Genomic DNA, 18,750 nt, shown 5'->3' on the forward strand with positions numbered 1-18,750 from the left:
AAGTTTCAAGTATATCGGACCGGTAGTTGCCGAGAAACAGCGGTCGCATACACACAGAGATTACTGGAATTATAGATAGACTAGGGCATTGCCCGTACTATATCTATATCTAAAATTATATCCCCCCCCTCTATTTACATGAAATGGTTTGGTCCAAAGCGAACGGCTTCCGGAGTTTGGTAAAGCAATCGCCATCGCGTGCACAAACGCGCAGGAAAGCGAATGAATCGCAAATTCGGTTTTATTAGTTTTAAAACATAGTTTAACGCCAACATAGTTTGCAAACGTGAAATAAATGAATACGCTCTCAAATGTGCCATCCGAGGCAGAGTGTGTCCGCCACGTTCGGCACACGCGATCGTTCGCTGCTCTCTGATTGGTTGAATCGTTTTTTGGACATAGCTCGGTAAGTAATTGTCCGATTAATATGAAACCTTGAAAAGGCACATCCTCGGGTCCCCAGCAATATACCTGGCAAGTTAAAAGTATATCGGACCCGTGGTTGTCGAGAAACAGCGGTCACAGACAAACGTACAAACGTACAAACGTACAGACAGAGATTACTGGAATTATAGATAGATATCTGCACATCTGGGCAGTGTCTGTGTTGTCACTTAACGACTCCCTCAAACTTTTGTTTCCGTGGTTGTGAAGTGTTTTTAATAACGTTGTGGTGGTTTTGAAGCACGTGGTGGTGAGGTATTTTGAATTATGTGGTGGTGAGGTGTTTTTAAATGACGTGGTGGTGAGGTGTTTTTAAATCACATTGTGGTGAGGTGTTTTGATTTACGTGGTGGTGAGGTATTTATAATTACGTGGTGGTGAGGTGTTTTGAATTAGGGGTGGTGAGGTGTTTTTAATTATGTGGTGGTGAGGTGTTTTTAATTAGTTTGTGATGAGGTGTTTTGAATTACGTGGTGGTGAGGTGTTTTTAAATCACATGGTGGTGAGGTGTTTTGAATTAGGGGTGGTGAGGTGTTTTGAATTCGGGGTGGTGAGGTGTTTTTAATTATGTGGTGGTGAGGTGTTTTTAATTAGTTTGTGATGAGGTGTTTTGAATTACGTGGTGGTGAGGTGTTTTGAATTACTTGGTGGTGAGGTGTTTTTAAATGACGTGGTGGTGAGGTGTTTTTAATTTTGTGGTGGTGTGTTTTTATTACATGTTTTATGGCTGTGATGTGTTTTTATTACGTGTTTTATGGCTGTAAGGTGTTTTTATTACGTGTTTTATGGCTGTGAGGTGTTTTTAATTTCGTGGTGGTGAGGTGTTTTTATTACGTGTTTGATGGCTGTGAGGTGTTTTTACTTTCGTGGTGGTGAGGTGTTTTTATTACGTGTTTGATGGCTGTGAGGTGTTTTTATTACGTGTTTTATGGCTGTGAGGTGTTTTTATTACGTGTTTGATGGCTGTGATGTGTTTTCAATTTCGTGGTGGTGAGGTCTTTTTAATTTTGTGGTGGTGAGGTGTTTTCATTACGTGTTTTATGGCTGTGAGGTGTTTTGAATTACTTGGTGGTGAGGTGTAATCGTCCCAAACTTCCAGTCTGCACCTACCCCTCCCCTATGTGTGTGTTGAGGGGTTCTTTCTTGAAAAAAAAACATTCAACCTAAATCTTCAACCTAAATTGCCTATAAAAATGTAATATCACAAACACAACAAATACATTTGTGCAAAGTAATTGTTTGTATTATGATTGGTGTAAATCATGACAACACAGCAACTCAGGTACAGTCATTAGCCTCGGCTAAAATAAGCCCGTTCCTCAGTAACGACGCTTGGTGAGGCGAGCCAAGCTAGTATATATATATTATATATATATATATATTGTTGCGGATCTCAGCGCCGGCCTTTTCCCCTTACCAAGGGGGGATTAGTCTCCTTGTCTTTGACTAGCCGACGGGACCCGGGACCTATGACGATGGGACCCGGGCAAATTCCAGAGGGTTCGCTGGGCGGCGCTATATAAACGCGCACACAAAGCCCTTCGAGAGGACTGGCCAGAAGGAATATATGAGGACTCGTTGGAAGGTTGGATTATTGAGGACTGTGTGGAGAGGACTCGCACGTTTGGGCTTGCGCATTGTGAAGAGGACTGAAGGAATCGCGCTTGGTAAAGAGGACTGGATTGTGCAAAGAGGCCTCGTGAGGGAAACGCATTAAGAAGCGTGTTCGAGCTGCCGATTATTACGTACGTGGTTGAGCCGCGAGTGTAACTGCCAAGCCAGCCTACCTTTCGCCCACATTCCGCCCTGTAATTGTCCGCTCCACGTAAACGACACGAGGAGAGTTCCTGGCCGCTGCCGCCTGACCATCTGCTTCGCGGTACGAGTCGGGGACCAGAGTGAGCTGCCTGGACGCCATCATCCCCGGACCATCAACCCAACCATCTACATCCCCATGTGAGTGTTTCTGTGTGCGGGCCCGTTTGTCCAGGGATAAGTTAAGACTGTATAAGCTTCACTGTGTGTTCTTCTCCTCCTTCCTGTACAAATTATTATTAATAAACCAATTGTTCCTTCCTGTTTCTTCCTAATTCGACCGTATCAGTCTTTTCCTCCATTGGGTAAGCGTGGCACGATTCGGAACCGCTCAAATCGGGTTAGTTCTTGTTAACGGCTCGGATCATGGCTCGCTATCGCTCGGCGTTTCCACTAAAACCGTGTTTCGGGTGGGGTTATTTCCTTGCTTCCTGGGAGGCATTGGTAATTAGGTAATAGGATTAATTCGGCCTACCACCCTATTCAACGCTGACCGGAAGGAACGTCATAGCCCCGGATTGCGTCGGCTAGCAAAAAGACAAGGGGACTAATCCCCCCTTGGTAAGGGGAAAGGCCGACGTTGAGATCAGCAACATTTGGTGTCAGGAGTGGGATTGTACCCGAAGTGCGCCTAACGCACTCCAAATTACGAGCGGCCGAAATTTATTATTAAAATCCAAATTGAAATCGTGCCATGGCTAGTCAAGACGGTCGGATGCCGGTGGGGGTAGAAGACGAGGAGATAGGGGAAGAAATAACCCAGGACCCCCGGGAAGAATTGGGAGAAATGGAGGATACAATTGATGAGGGTGCAGCAGTAGGGGTGGCAGGCGAGGAAAATGGCGGCGCCGCGCACATGGCGGCGAGAGCCGCGCCCGCAGCACCAATGGATATGCAATCCTATATGGGCACTTTCATGGCGCAATTCATGAAAGAAATAGGGGAAATAAAAAACGAAACCCGGGAAACGAAAGAAATGCTGGGTGCCCAGAAGAACGAAATTTGGGGACGAAGTGATAACATCAATAAAATAAATGGGAGGATGGACGTCCAAGAGAAAAAGATGGATGCAATGGGCGGTCAATTGAAAGTGGAGGGGGCCAAATCAAGGGCAGAACTGAAAGAATTGGAAAACATAATGGGGGGCCAAATGAAGGAAATGGGGCGCCAATTGAAGGACATGGGTGGCCAACTGAAAGAAATGAAAGAGGGATTAGTGGGGTTGGAAAACAGGATGGGCACCCAAGAGAATCGAATGAAAGGGATGAAAGACGGGGTAAAAGGGTGTGGTAACAGAATAGGTGGTCAAATAAAAAAGATGGGGAAAGACATTGACCGCAGGTCGAGCGGGAAAGGCACACTGGTACGCGACGGGGTAACGCGATTTGAGAAACGCGTGGAGAGCCGGGTAGAGCAGAGCACGGTTGGGTGGACCGGGGTAGAAATCGTGACTCGGGGTATGGAAAAGCCGACGGCCGCCGAATTGGAAAATCTTATTTTACGTGCACCAGCGGTCGTCGAGCTTAATAAAGAAAAAGAAATCACAGTGGAAATTGGGGTTGAGGAGACGGCAGAGTTAGTACATGAATTGAAGAAAGAAATGGAATGTACTCAAAGTCTGCATTCGCATTGTGATGTCGTGCTTCCTAACCAAAATGAAAGTTTGCAGCTGCGGAAGGAGAAGAGAATCCCGAAGGTGAGTAGGGCTGTATATGGCGCAAAAAGGTTTGGCGCGAAAAGATTTTTCGCACGCTTGGGATCCCGACATAAACCCGGGCGCTCGTAGAAGGTCCGTGGTGCGCTGTGTGAAAGCGAATGGCGCGCGTGTTCGAACGGCGCCGGAGCGCGAGTATGAAACTGAGAGTGAGAGTGAGTGCACAACAGTGTATGTGTGCAGAGTGCGATACAGAGTGTGTGATGGACGAGGAGAGTGTGCGGGAGTGCACACCAGAGCGCATGATCGGGTGTGCAACAGAGTGCACACCCGTGGGTGTTAAGGAGTACGTAACAGAGGAGTGTGCGCAAGAGGGTGCGCCAGGATGTGCACGAGGGTGTGTGATGATGGAGTGTGTGAGCGGCGTGAGTGCACCTGAGTGGTGTGCACCTGAGTGTGCGAGAGAAGAGTATGCACAGGAGAGTGCGGTAATGGAATTAAGGGAGTGTATGGGATGTGTGAGTGTAGAACGGGTCGTGTGTGGATGTGAGAATGCGACTCGGGCATCGACGTGGACCGGGGCAGCGTTTAGGCCGACGTATAGCCGACGCGAGCTCTCGGGGCATGGTGCGCTTTGTGTGCTGTGGGAGCCGGCGGGGATCGTTGCCGCGGCGGTCTCGCAAGGAGCGCCGTGCACGATTCTGGCCGGGCTCCGCCCTGTATGGTCGGTGCCGTGCCGTGACGCAAGGGGAAAACGGCACGATTCCGGGGGAGGAAGGCCAGGTCGGACCTTCGCCTCCTGGCAGGCGCGGTGCTCCGACCGGGGGAGGTTGGGTCATCGTGCCGGAGACCGCAAGGCTCCGCGCCAAGATGGTGCCTGGAAACTCGGCCCAAGTATGCCTCCTCCCCAGAATCGAAAATGCCGGATGGACCCAACCAACAGGAGACAGACCACCCGTATGCATTGCTCGGCTTTCCGAAGCCGAGCTGTAAAAATGTATTTCCGCACCGAGAGGCTCATAGTACAGTGGACGGATAGCGATAGTGATGGCAAATGGTATACGGTGTAGAGGGATGGTGGATCCACCATCCCTCATATTGGGGCACATGAGCTTTAGGTTATGGGGATGGCAGTGCAAACTAGCCGAGGGCGGGCTAGGATATTGTTAGGGATTTAGAAATGACAATAGGAGACTGAGAGTTAAGTAGAGACATTGTACAAGTAGAGGGGACGTAGAGAGATTAGAAGGATGATAATGACGAGGGAAGTGCTTAGTGTAAGGGAAGACGGGAAGCACGAGTATTAGGGGAAATAGTTAGTTAGATGATGCTGTGTGTGTGAGTATGAGCGTGAGCTTAAGGCGCAAATGAGGAATTGAATGAGAATCTTTGGAATGAACTTGGTGAAATGAGGCATTGGTCGGGGATGACCAGAGAGAAAGTGTATGAGTGGTGTATTGAGGATGTGTGTAAGTGTGTTGAGTGATTGAATTGCATGGGGTGCAAGTGAGGATACTGAGTGTTGTGGAATAAATGGTGTGGAGTGAGTGGTGTGGAATGAGTGGTGTGGAGTGCATGGTGCGAAGGAGTGGATGGGGGAGGATGGATCCCTTCACGAATACCCGGGGAGGGTAGTTTAAAGTTAGGTAGAGGGTTTAGGTAAATTGTTTGGATATTGACATCTGTGGTGTGGGAAGGAGCAGTGAATTGCTTTGATGGGTGCTTGAGTCTGTGGAAATGGCTGGGCGTGTGGGCTTAATTGGTGAGTGTGGTTATTCGGGCACTCCGCTACTAGTAGTCTGTCAGCCAGGTGAGGCGGCAGGTAGGCTCTGGGAGCCAGGTAGAGTTCAGAGTAGTGTTCAGTGGGGCCCGAGGATCCTAGGAGAGGACCCGGGTAGCCCAATGCCAGAGAGGGCATCAGAGGGGTGAGAGAGCCAGGAGGGGCCTTCCCTGAGTTAGGGTAGTTGAAAGGAGCATGGTAAGCTCGGGTGGCGACTTCAGTGGCGGAGGTGCGCAGGTAGGTAGACCTGCTGGTAGAGCCACACGACCCAGCCCCGAAATTGTGCGAAGGCACAGTGAGAAAAATTGGGGTGTGAGACCCAAATTGGAAGAGCACCACAGGGTGGGTCAATGGGAATTGGTTTTTAGAACCGCATAGTTTAAAGATGCCAATTGGCAGGGCAAGACCCCGGGTAGTGTAAGTGAGTTAATGTCAATTAGAGTATAGTTAGGATGAGAAATCACTTCACACCATCCGCATCCACTCACCAAGGTGACAGAACTCCACACCAAGTTTTGCAAATGTTTGGATGGTAAAGACGCATCTTGCCGTGAGTTGGATATTGTGTGTATTCCATCTCTTCCTTCTTGGGAGGGATTGGGTGACGAATTTGGAGTAGAGGGGGGATAGAAAAGACAAGACGTAGCGACGAATTGTAAAGTGTAAATATAGGGAAGGGCAAGGGTAGTGTAGGCTGACATGGGGGGTTACAAACGGTTAGGGACGAGCTTTCTCCGCTCGCTCTCCCGTGCTCCTCATGTTGCATTGCCTTGTGTTGACGTGTACCCTTGCGCCCTTTCCTCCGCTGACTCTCTGCTCTGTCTTTCCTCCCCACCCATGGACCCATTTTTTTTTTGTTGAGGGGAGTGTGCAGGAACCCTGAGCTGTGCAGCTGCACTTTTGTGCTGCACTCTGCTACCTCTGGCTGCACCAGTACACCTAATGGACCACACGTTCTGTGGCCTGGCACCTTTACTAGAGCAGACAATTTCTGCAAGCGTTATCTTGCCCTGCGGACCACTGGGATTTTTAAGTGGCATCAAAGTCACGCAGATAGACCATGAGATTGGCCCTGCTAATAAATAAAAACGGACACGGTTGTGCATTTTTATTTATTCCGGTGTGTCAGGAAGGAAGATCTCAAGTTAATTATGGCACACCGAAGATGAAGCAGGAAGACGCAAGACGCAACCAAGCAGCAGCCCCGCAGCAGCCCAGCAGCAAAGCCAACATTTATTTGAAATGTGCATTTATGATGATTGTGCACGATTGTGCATTTTTGTGCATATTGGTGTATGGTGTATTGGTGCAGTGCAGTGCATATTGTGTTTCTCTCTCTCTCCTCAAAATTCTTTCCCAAAAAGAACAGGTCCTGGGTTGTAGAACTGTAAATAATTAGTTAGTCTTGTAAATAACATGCTCCCCACCGGCTTTATGTGTAGTTTGAGAATTCTTTCCACAATTCGGTTAGTTGTGGGTGTGAATCTGTTAGTTAGTACACAACGCAGTAGGTGGGACATATTTAGTGTTGTAAAACTGTCACACACAGGGTGATAGGTTAAATGTATAGGGGAACCACACATAAGTGTCACACGGAATTTAAAAAGTAGTCCTGATCCTTGCTAAAAATCGGTCGTGCTCACTTGTGTGGGTTCGGCTTGGGGGCGAGCCTGGCGAAGGAGGGGGGCAGTGTTGAGGTTTTGAGATTGTACAAATAACATCATTAAAGGTTAAAGGTTTGCCCCCCATAGTTAGTCCACAAGCAACACGTAGGCCCATTAGAATTAGTTATGTCATAGTATGTGTCAGAGTAGGCCATTTCCCTAGTGACATCTGCGTTGTGTAAAGAATCAAGCTTAGGTCCTTTTCATTTTGCGGCCACCCTTCAATTACATCATGGGCAAACTCGATCCCACGCCCCATTTGGCATCCCTCAATTTGTTACGCTTTGGGCTACTCGCAGCAGTTTGTTACGCCTTGGCCGCCAGCAGCGTTCGCTGCCCTTGGTTTCGCTCGAAACTAGTCCAATGACACGAGGTAGGCCTGGAAAGAGGGAGGAGCGCGAGGACGAGGTGTGGCCACGTCAATCAGCATGTCAGAAGGCGGTGACGGTAAGGGCAATAGCCAACCAGAGCTCGGTGGGCATGGCTTGATAGGGCGTGGCAAGCAATGTCTGGTGAGTTCGAGAGGGTTCCAAGGGCGTGGCAATAAAACCCTTGGCACGAGGCCCCCACCTCAGATGAGAAGGGAGAGGCACTCGGCGAGTTCACCTGAGATGGGAAGGGAGAGGCACTCGGCGAGTTCACCTGAGATGAGAAGGGAGTCACGCATCGCGAGCGAATGGTATTGAGAGAACGCATTGAGAGACTGAAGAGCGCATTGTTCGCGGTTATTGGAACTGTTTGCTTATTACGTACGCGGCTGAGCCGTGAGTGTAACCCCCAAAGCCAGCCTACCGTTGCCCTGTGATAATCCCGCACGCACGAAACGACATGCGGAGAGCTCCTGCCATCTGGTACATCTGCTTCGCGGTGCGAGTTGGAGACCGGAGAACGAGCTGCCTGGACGCCATCCCTGGACCATCGACCTGTTCGTCTACAACCCCGTGTGAGTGTGTCTGAGAGTGAACGGGCCCGTTTGGCCAGGGATAAGTTAAGACTGTTTAAGGATGCACTGTGTATTCTTCTTCTTCTCTTTTTCTTGTACAAAGTGTAAATAAATTCTGTTATTCCTTTCTTCCCAAATTCGACCGTTTCCGTGATTTCTCCATTGGGTAAGCGTGGCACGATTAAGAACGCTCGGATCGGGATCTAGTCCTTGATAACGGCTTGGGTCACGGGTCGCTGCCGCTCGGCGTTTCCACTAACACCCGTGATTCGGGCGGGGCTTATTTCCTCATTTCCGGTCAGCGTTAGTACTTAGGTAATAGCAAATTCATAACCCTAAAACCCTATTTCACGCTGTCCGAGAAGGACGTCATAGGTCCCGGGTCCCGTCGGCTAGTAAAAGACAAGGGGACTAATCCCCACTTGGTAAGGTGAAAGGCCGACGCAGAGATCCGCAACAATATATATATATATATATATATATATATATATATATATATATATATATATATATATATATATATATATATATATATATAGATAGATAGATATATATAGATATATATAGATATATATAGATATATATATATATATACACACCCTGAATGTAGAAAGAACAGGCAGTTCAACATCCTCCCTAAAGTATAGCATACACATCAATGTATGGTGACCCGTGACTGACACAGTCATGAGCCATCCGCTTGAGGTGTGAGATAAGCAGTACTGTGTATAAGCAAGCAAAAAAGCAGTATAAGAGATAAGCACTCCTGTGTTGTGTACCCTTATGGATCGTCCTTCTCTGTATGGCACCCAGTCCTCCCCACTGGTGCTGTGTTCCAGACGGTAGTTCGTCACATAGTAACTGGTCCCAGACTCTTGTGACACTGCGCCCTGGGTCGCCACTCCAGTTACAATCTTTGGGAAACCAAGATCCACCTGCAGGAGTATAAAGGAAGAGGGCTTTGTGAGATAATATCCATAACAATAATAATTATTAGTTAATTATAATCACTAATATATTGTTACGTTTTTAGAACCTTCACTTTGTAAAATAATAAGCCTTGTAAATAATTCCCTGTAAATATCCCCATCTTCTAAAGGTCAAAGATTGCACCCATAGTTAGTCCACGAGCAACACGTAGGACACCATAGGAACTTTCTTCAGTTATTTCAGTAGTATGTGTTTCAGGTAAGGCTCTGTTTCCAGTAGTTTGACTCTGCGTTGCATTAATCAAATAACCTAGGCCCCTTGTTCAATCCCCTTCATTTTGCGACTTAGCCTCCCTCCAAATTGGATTGCGCGTCTCTGCCAGCCGCAGCGCTGGCTCCAAATGCCATTAACCACGCGGTCAAGCTGGAGAAGAAGGGGGGAGGAGTTATAAATTGTGTTCCCTTGTTTGCCAGCAGCGTTCGCTGCCTGGCTCAAATGCCATTAACCATGCGGTCAGAGCGGAGAAAGAGGGCGAGGAGTTGTCGGAGCGAGGCATGGCCCCATCAACGTGTCACCAAGGGAGGAGTCGGTGAGCCCTCGCGACCAACCAGGGCCGAGGCGAGCTCACCGGTGGGTGTGTCTAAAAGTGGGTGGCTTGATTTCAAAAGGGACACTATATAAGCGCAAGCGCGGCGCCTTGAGAGGAGATGAGATGGGAGAACAGAAGGGACAGCCAGAGAGCCGCGGTGAGTCGAGGTTGCGAGGCAGAGCAGAAGAGAGAGTTGGGTCGGCAAGAGGGACAAGGAGAGAGTGAGAGAGTCGGTCCACTCGCGCTGACAATACCGCCACAATACCAACTGCGCTGCCTGCCGGGTTTTTCGCCGTGGAACCGGAGCGTGGACCAGAGTGGAGCGTGAACCTGGAGCCGGACCTCAACGCCTGAACCATCTGCCCGGACCTTCCTCCCCTGCCATCTGCCTGGACCTTCTCCTCCTTCCTGCTATTCCCCTTTCGTGTAAGTCTGTTTGTATTGTCCTGGGCGTGATATTTAAGACTGTGTAAGCTTGCCCTGTGTCCTTTTGCTCTTCTTCTTGTATATGCCCTTCTTTCGTTTCCTCTTTTAGTAGTATAGTAATAAACCATATTTGTTCTTTCCTACCTTTTGGTTTCCTCTTATTCGATCGCTTTCGTCTTTTCCTCAATTGAGTACCGGTGGCACGATTAGAACCGCTCAGAATCGGGTTAGTCTGATTGCTAACGGCTCGAATCGTGGATTGCTAAACCGCTCGGCAATTTCCATCTGTCCGTGGTTCGAGCGGGAATTTTCTCCCTGCTTTGCGGAGAGATTGGTAAGCAGGTATTTGGGAGTCCATCTTGACCAATCACCCTGGCCAATCTCGACCCCGCAAAGGAGCGTTATAGTTCCCATGAACGGGGGACGGCCAGCTTAAAGGACAAGGGGATTAACCCCCCTTGGTAAGGGGAGCGCCGACCCCGGATCCGCAACAATATATAATTATATATATACATATATATAAATAAACTATCTTAAAATGGAGAAGTGTTGCAGGAGCTATATGATTGATACTAATGTGGTCCATGAAGGGGTTTCCAGCCATAAAGGGAACAAAAACATGCTTTATTAAACCCCTGTCACATCACCATGGACTCTGCTGAACTGTGACATCCAAACACAATCGATTTTGGATCATAATTTGTGTAAATTGCAATATATGTGAGCATTCTCAGTTGGGTAACTTGACTTCATCATTTGTCATTTCCCATCGATCTGAGCCGTTTTATAGCTCGACACAATGGTCCGGGTTTGGCCAAAGCCATGACTTTTCCATTCCGTTGGTCATCACCTCGAGTTCTCATGCCGATGCAGGAATGTGGCGCCTGGAATTCCTGCGCCAAACTCCCTGCCGTTTGTTTTGCTAAAACCACGTCCAACCCCACAAGGAATTGCTTCTCGCAATGTGGGCTTGCTCGGCCGGCCGAAGAAGTCTCGCGTTTATCCTCATCGATATGGGGCGTTTGCATCTCTTCATGGCATTAACATCGCTACACTAATGGCTTTCACTGCATTCACTTAGTACAAAACGAGAGGGTCATGCCCCCTCGGAGTACTCTCAAAGAGGCATAGAGAAAGTACGCATGTTGTCTATGGATGCAAACCTTGAGGAAAGAAAACTTTGCGATTGAGTTTGACGCTGATGGGGATTTTGAGTGAATTCCGTTTATGACAAAATCAATACCGTGGCTATCTTTACATTCTATTACCTATCCCCACCACCTGCTTACCCCCATCCCCATTCTCAACCCCGTGCTCTTGCACTAGATATTTCACACCTGAATCCACTCTTTGCTGGAGTCCTGCAAGGGGGTCCATGCATTCACCGGGTTCTGCAGTCGACCCAGTTGAGGAGGCCACAGGCCCGTGTAGTATTGCGATGAGGCAGTGATCTGATTGTCGCTGATCCAGCGCGACTTCAGGCCCAAGGCCCTGTCACACATTATGGCTGGGAATGTGTTCAGAGGGAGGCAAGTGGTAAAAGGGAAAGGATGGATGGAGATGAGAGGTAAAGATAAAGGGTGAGGAGGAGAGACAGATAATGAACACCATATATTCCTGGGAGACTAAACTACTACAGCGTCTGTCTCTGTCTCTGTCTCTGTCTCTCCCCCTCTCTGTCTCTTCCCCTCTCTGTCTCTCTCTCTCTCTGTCTCTCTCTCTCTCTCTCTGTCTCTCTCTCTCTCTCTCTGTCTTTCTCTCTCTCTGTCTCTCTCTCTCTCTGTCTCTCGGTCTCTGTCTCTGTCGCTGTCTCTCTCTCTCTCTCACACATATACATTACATCCGCACACGAAAGGAAGATGGAGGAAACACTCACTCTCAGAAACCTCCTTGCGATGAATGGTGTAATTTGCAGAGAATCCTCCTTTGGCCACAGCAGTGTCTGTATGAAAGACCAAGGACAGGACCCCAGTGGAAGACTTCAACGTTGGAGGCGAAGTGTTTCCGCAGTATCGTCCAATCTCCAATCCCACTGTCAGGAAGGCCAGCAGACGTATTATATTCAAAAACAATGAAATAGTTGTTCAAACTCGTTCAATTCACGACAACACAGCATATAATGTGTAACAGATATATGGAATGTCCCATGTGCGATATTATTTATCCCACCCTGCATATTTATTCATCGTTTAATTAATTTAATTAAAAAAATTACTTTATATAAAAAATAAATAAATATTTAATAAATAAGCACAAACACACACCGCCTCTCTGCTTGTCAAGAGTATATTTCAGGTCATGATTTTCTGCAGATGGCTGAACTCGATGTGGAAGTGTCAAGATCGTAGAAAAGGAAACCTCTCGGTTTCGGGGTGAGTGCGAGGAATGTCGAAATGGACCAGTTGTTTGGTTCTGGTCAGGAGAAGCAGGGTGGGGACAGGGCTCAGGGATTTTTTTTTCCTCTTTCTTGAATTGTAGTCTCGGTCGGTTCAAATGGTGGGTCAGTCAAAAAGCTAGCGTGCCAGATATTGTCAGGCCTTGGGATAATGTTCGCCTAAAGCTTGACAGAAGTAACTGACATGGCAAGGCATTCATCTTGACAATGCATCATTGTCCCACGTGGTTTGTCTTGGTAAGTGCACGACACATTATAAATATTAACCATTCCTACCATGAGACTTATAAATAAACTAGCAGAAGTACCCGGCATTGCCGGGCGGGGGAGGAGAGGGGAGGGGGGAGGGGAGGGGAGGGGAACGGGGGGGAGGGGAGAAGAGGGGGGGAGGGGAGAAGAGGGGGGGAGGGGAGAAGAGGGGGAGGGGGAGGGGGAGAGGGGAGAAGAGGGGGAGGGGGAGAGGGGAGAAGAGGGGAGGGGGAGAGGGGAGAAGAGGGGGAGGGGGAGAGGGGAGAAGAGGGGGAGGGGGAGGGGGAGAGGGGAGAAGAGGGGGGGATGGGGAGGGGGGGAGGGATGGGAGGGGGTGGGGGGTGGGAGGGGGGAGGGGGGTGGGAGGGGGAAGGGGAGGGAGGGGGATGGGGGGAGGGGAGGGTGGAGGGGGGAGGGGAGGGGGATGGGGAGGGGAGGGGGGAGGGGGGAGTCAAGTCGGAAGTCATTGTCGTCAATTGAATGTCGCATTTATTTTTTATTCCCTGTCAAATGGCATTGGTCCCGCATTCCGAACCCAGAAGTCGGAAGTCATTGTCGTCAAATAAATGTTTCACTCCCTGTCACATGCCGTTGGTCCCATGTCAATCGGATGAAGTTGAAAAATTAACGTTACGAAGTTTCTCTGGGACGTACTGATTCCGAATATGAGGTTGAAAAATTAACGTTCCGAAATACGCTGATGACGTCATAATTTTAAAACGCGAAGTTTAAAAAATTTTAAGGTGTGCTGTAGTTGCTCTGAGACGTACTGATTCCGAATATGCCTTTGGTTTTGCTCTGCGATGAGTAGTTCTCGAGTTATAAGAGGACAAACAAACAAACAAACAAACATACTTTACTGCTTTATATATATAGATACAACGCTTCCTCTTTTCCAGCCACCTCTAATCTATAATCTGACATTTTTCTCGAATACGTTGTTTAACCAGGCCAACACATAAAAGGACAACGGGATTAAGGACAGAATGCCTTTGCTGGCTGACATGGACTGAAGAGCTTACAGAGGTGTATCCACCACCAAACGTGCGTTACTCAACAACTCAACAAAATGGTTGCACAACAGTATCAGAAACCCTCCGTAACATCGCCATTGCTGCACTGTTTAGAGGGTACAACTATTGGTACAGCGGGGTAAGTGTGTGTGTGTGTGTGTGTGTGTGTGTGTGTGTGTGTGTGTGTGTGTGTAGGTGTGTGTGTGTAGGTGTGTGTCAAACCTCCCCCAAACCCCTCTATTCCTCCTTCCTCCCCCAAAATACATATTGAACTGGCTAAAACCCTCATTTTGATCCACTTATCCCCACTCACAATTGTATAAAAATAGCTTGGTAGTGCCACCCATAAGGGTAGGCCATTAGGCGGTACTATGGCAACACGGAATATAATTTGGCATCTAGCTTGGGTTTGATAGGATTTATGTGCTTTAGTTGTTCTGTAAAAATGTAAATCAAGTAAAATGAATGGAGTTTGTCGTTCAAACACATCCGTGATGAGCTCAACGGCTTTCACTCGGGTCTGATGTTGCATCTTGTCGGTCCTGCCATGGCGGAGAGCTTAATCCGACGTAAGCCAGCAGACGTACTTTGCTTCTCTAGATCAACGTGGACCATATGGTTTTTACATGACTCCCAAAACCAGCCAGAGCTCTAAGCTCGCTCATGAATTTGAAAGGTCTAGTTGGCTTTTGTAACAGATTTGATGGAAACGTAATATATTAATATTCCTAATTCATGTTACTTTGTCTGGAGTTCGACAGATGATGCTTTCCATCCAGTGTAGTCCATCATTGTGCACCCAGGGTCTAAGGCAATTAAAGTTTCATCGCTCCCCTAGTCCTACCATCTGCAGACCCATTTCATCGCCAACTCGCTTCCTTTTCCCCCATCATTTCCATCTCTAACATTGCCATTTTCATCATGTAAATGTCATCATATCCATCTGTCTTTGTGTCCTTCCAGAATTATCTCTACATTATTCATAACGTAGTCTATCGTCTCCATGCATTCCCTCCGTATCTGAACCAGAATGACGGCTGGGTTTTCCTAAACGTTTATTCGAATAAGACAAAATGCCATTGCTGTCACACAATGGACACTTGGTGGCTACTTGGAGGTAGATACTTTTCTGAGACCTCAAACAACAACTGAAACCACCTCTGCTTAAACAATTCACATTATGAAAGCTCGTTTCTGTGCGAATATCAATGTGAAAAGACAATTTTCAACCTTTATCTCAATTAATGAGATATTTTTATTTTAATCGAGCTTGGCCCACCATCCCTCGCCAATTTTCACTTCACCGGCGCTTTTGTAGGTGTTGCCGTTGGCAGCAGCGATGGGATTAAGCAGAGCCAGGTCTATATTGGCCACCCGATAGTATTACCTATCCGAATGCTTCAGCACCTACAGACAAGTCATGTTGAGGCCTCGGACTCCTCTGTCTCACGCACATTTACCTATATGCGATTTATTTATTTTTTACATATTTCCTGATAAACGTGCGTTTGAAACGCCACTGCGAGCGCACTCCGACGCTTACCAATGGATCTCTAACCGAGGCTCAGTGGGGATATAATTGAGATTACACAATTACGGTTTTATATTGTTGTGATATTTCATTCCGGTTGCACAAAACACAACTTGTCTTCCTACACGCCAACTCATCGAGCGAAGTTTGATAAGGACATATGCTTCTAACATAAAAGATAAAAAGCATGCTTCTCCCCCATCTAACACAACACCGTTGGCCCAACGTTGGCCCAACGGTGTTGTGTTAGCTGAGCCAACACAAAAATGCTTTCTGGTGCGAATCAGACAGAAATATTGTCTCACTTACTCCAAGATAGCAAAATAATTTCCTTTTCACTTCCCTCCATAACTTATAAAACAGAGGAGCGGGTACATGAGTCACGGCGAGCATGCAGTAGAGAAGCATCGATCGCTGTATTTCCCATAAGAGCATTTATACTCGTGTTGTAACCCCAATTTAAGTGTTTTGGGGGATCTTTATTTTCAGGCGCACTCGATCTACCTCCATACTGCCTTTCGAAAAACCAAACAAACATGCAAGGTCATTTTGCATCAGGTCATTTTCGCGCGAGATGCACTTTGAACCATCCATCAATATGGAGTTTCTGATGGCTGCCCTCGTGGGTCAAGGGGCTGAAAATGCGTTGCGCTTGCTATGTATGAGGACATGTAATGGAAATAGCATCGCTTTGTTTATGTTGACGTGTGATCGCGTTTCCTTTCTCTTCCGAGTTTGGCAACAGTTGAAACCGTGTTTGCAAGTCCCAGACAAAACAATCGCAGAAATGGTTCGTTACTCACGACTGTTTGTGGGTTCACATTTTCGCTATGATGTTCCTTGCGGAGCAGGTGGCTTCATGATGTATCCCAGTTTGGTTATGTAGGTTTGCCTGAGTTCCAAAGACTGATTGACGGTATTTCATTCTGCGCTAAACGTCTGCAGAAGATATCGTTTTAGGTGTTTGGACCGGGTTGCAAAGCCATTTCGCCGGATGACATTGTCAAATGAAATGGAAAACTATTTTTCGTGAACCACTAAGGTATGGGCCTCCAAAAAGCAAAGCTCGAAGGTTTATTTTGCTTCCCGACCTTAGTCCTTTTAGATATGCTTTCCAGCCAGTGTCACGGATTCTGACCTTCCCGATGACATTGGAAACGGGGTTTTTTGAAAGGGGGGAAACGTTTTTGACCCCAACCAAAAACCCTCATTTTGATAATACATGCACTGCGTATCAAGATACTCCGCATTATTGAGATACTCCAGTACTTATAGAGTGGAGACAAACAAGTGAAAATGGAGACAATTACTCCTTTAGGAAGTACAGACCCCCAAACTGCTCGATTACATCTCAAAAAATGCGTCTAGTGAAGCTACATCTCCTCCGTACTCTGCAAAATTCCGAGTAAAAAAATATTTAAAACCCAGGAGAGTGGATGGAGGTGTCGTTTGGATTGCGTGATTTATGCATCTTCATTCAACAACACGATAATACAAGCCTTACCCTCTGTTTCTCAAAGCAAATGCATTCTTTTTGCGCACTTCCTCAAGACCTTGTTAGGGTTTGAACAGATAAATCAGTTGATTATCATATTTCCTGTTTGCAAAAATTTTTTTAATGCATACTAAACTTTTAACCAAAAGAAGGGAGGATATGTGATATATCGTGATGTATGTGCCAGGAATTGGTGATTATGACAATATAATCCTTGCTCACGTATGGTTGTTGTGAAAAATGAGGTCAATGTCAAACTTCAGCCTTGCGGGTATGGAGAGACCGGAGACACAGCGCGGACGTGGCTGGAATACTCTATGCACGTGATGCGGCACGGCCGAGCAGGTGGAGGCAAGGCATTAATGACTTCGCAAGGGGCGTGATCATGGGAGCTTTTGCTGTTTGGCTATTCCTCATCGAAGTGAATAAGCTGGTGGTAATGTCCAACTGCAATTAAAAACTAGCTTAAAAAACAAAGTATCTACCAGTAAGTGTTGGACCCAGAACCCTCGTAGCAATGAGAGCTTCCCGAAAGGTATTGCTATTTAAATGGACCGGATGCATCACGACGAGCCTTAGACGTGCAACAGTCATGCAAATCACGGAGGTGTTTAGAGTTGTGAGCAACATCACAACATGTGCACAGGAATAATGAGCATTGTGTTCCAAAATATTAGGTGTGGTAGTCAATTAAATATCTCGTCATAGATCTTTAATATCAAACTAGAGCAATGTTGTTAAGCCATGTTGCCTAACAAATCCTATTCCATACATTTTTGAGCATTCGGAATAATCCGTGGATGGCAGAAACTTCAGAAGCATCGTGCCAGCAGTCCAGGCAAGTGGAGAAAGACTAATGATTTTGAGAATGTTTAGCTGGCATGGCTTAACACCTGTTATCCATTTCCAGGAATAGGTGCCATCCAGGAAGTAATTCTAAAGATCATTACTGACCTTGTTCACACTTCTATGTTAATCATCCATCTGGAACATGATGGATGTTTTATTATGACGATGGCAATTTCATTGAGGATGATGTGCTGCGGAACTAGCTTAAGGAACATAAAATGGAGTTCCTACATTTTTCTTTGACTACAACAGTTTCAAAATATCGCTTGTGATGTTTTAAACCTTATTATCAGGACCTGTCCACAGCAAATCTTTGACACAGTCATGTGCAGCCTTTGAGGAGAAATTGGACTCTATATCATCGGATGTTATTTTGAATCTTGCCGAATCAATGTCCTGCTCCAAATCCACAGTGGCTCGGCTTTCCACTCTGCAACCGCCTGGTATTCGTCTCAGTGCTGTATCACCCTCCTAGCAGTGATAAGTACATTCACATTTCTCTCTCCCTCTCTCATTGCAAATGTCAAACATGCCAAATGTCTGGGAGTGGTGATCACTTCAACCAACCACAGCATTTCTGTGACTCAATGGGCGTGACTTCTGCCAATGTCATGTCTTCCCTTCTGCACCTGGTAAGGACCAACTTTCTTACTAATGTCTCCTGTTCCTCCACTACTCCAAATAGTTCATCTGAGTCAAAATATTTGTGGCTATTGTCAGAGAATCGTCTCTGCACCAAAAGGCTGGAACCTCACTGAGGTCGACTGCCAGGGACTACAAGCTGCCTTCTCACTTCAGGATTGGTCTTCTATCTCCGTTGCCGATGTTAGGGAGGCTCCCAGGAATTTTTCTACAAAAGAATGCTCTGACTCTCTGTCTCTGTCTGAATGTCTGACTCTCTGACTGTCTGACACACTCTCACTCTCTCTATCCAATATAGTCTGCAGCTATCATGCCCATCCTCTCGCCACTG

At 47.0% G+C, this 18,750-nt stretch overlaps 1 protein-coding gene across 1 annotated transcript in view; it reads right to left on the reverse strand.

Moving 5' to 3' along the window:
* The window catches only part of LOC137437982 (neuropilin-2), a gene marked incomplete in the record, with an annotated part of 78,558 nt that overhangs the window by 43,486 nt on the left and 16,322 nt on the right, over positions 1–18,750 (reverse strand). The window contains 3 exon segments of the mRNA XM_078766703.1: positions 9,080–9,235; positions 11,583–11,752; positions 12,122–12,277. Of these exon segments, the coding sequence (XP_078622829.1) occupies positions 9,080–9,235; positions 11,583–11,752; positions 12,122–12,277 (482 nt within the window).

Source organism: Myxine glutinosa, chromosome 12 (assembly GCF_964187855.1).
Source record: "Myxine glutinosa chromosome 12, kmMyxGlut1.1, whole genome shotgun sequence".
NCBI lineage: Eukaryota > Metazoa > Chordata > Myxini > Myxiniformes > Myxinidae > Myxine > Myxine glutinosa.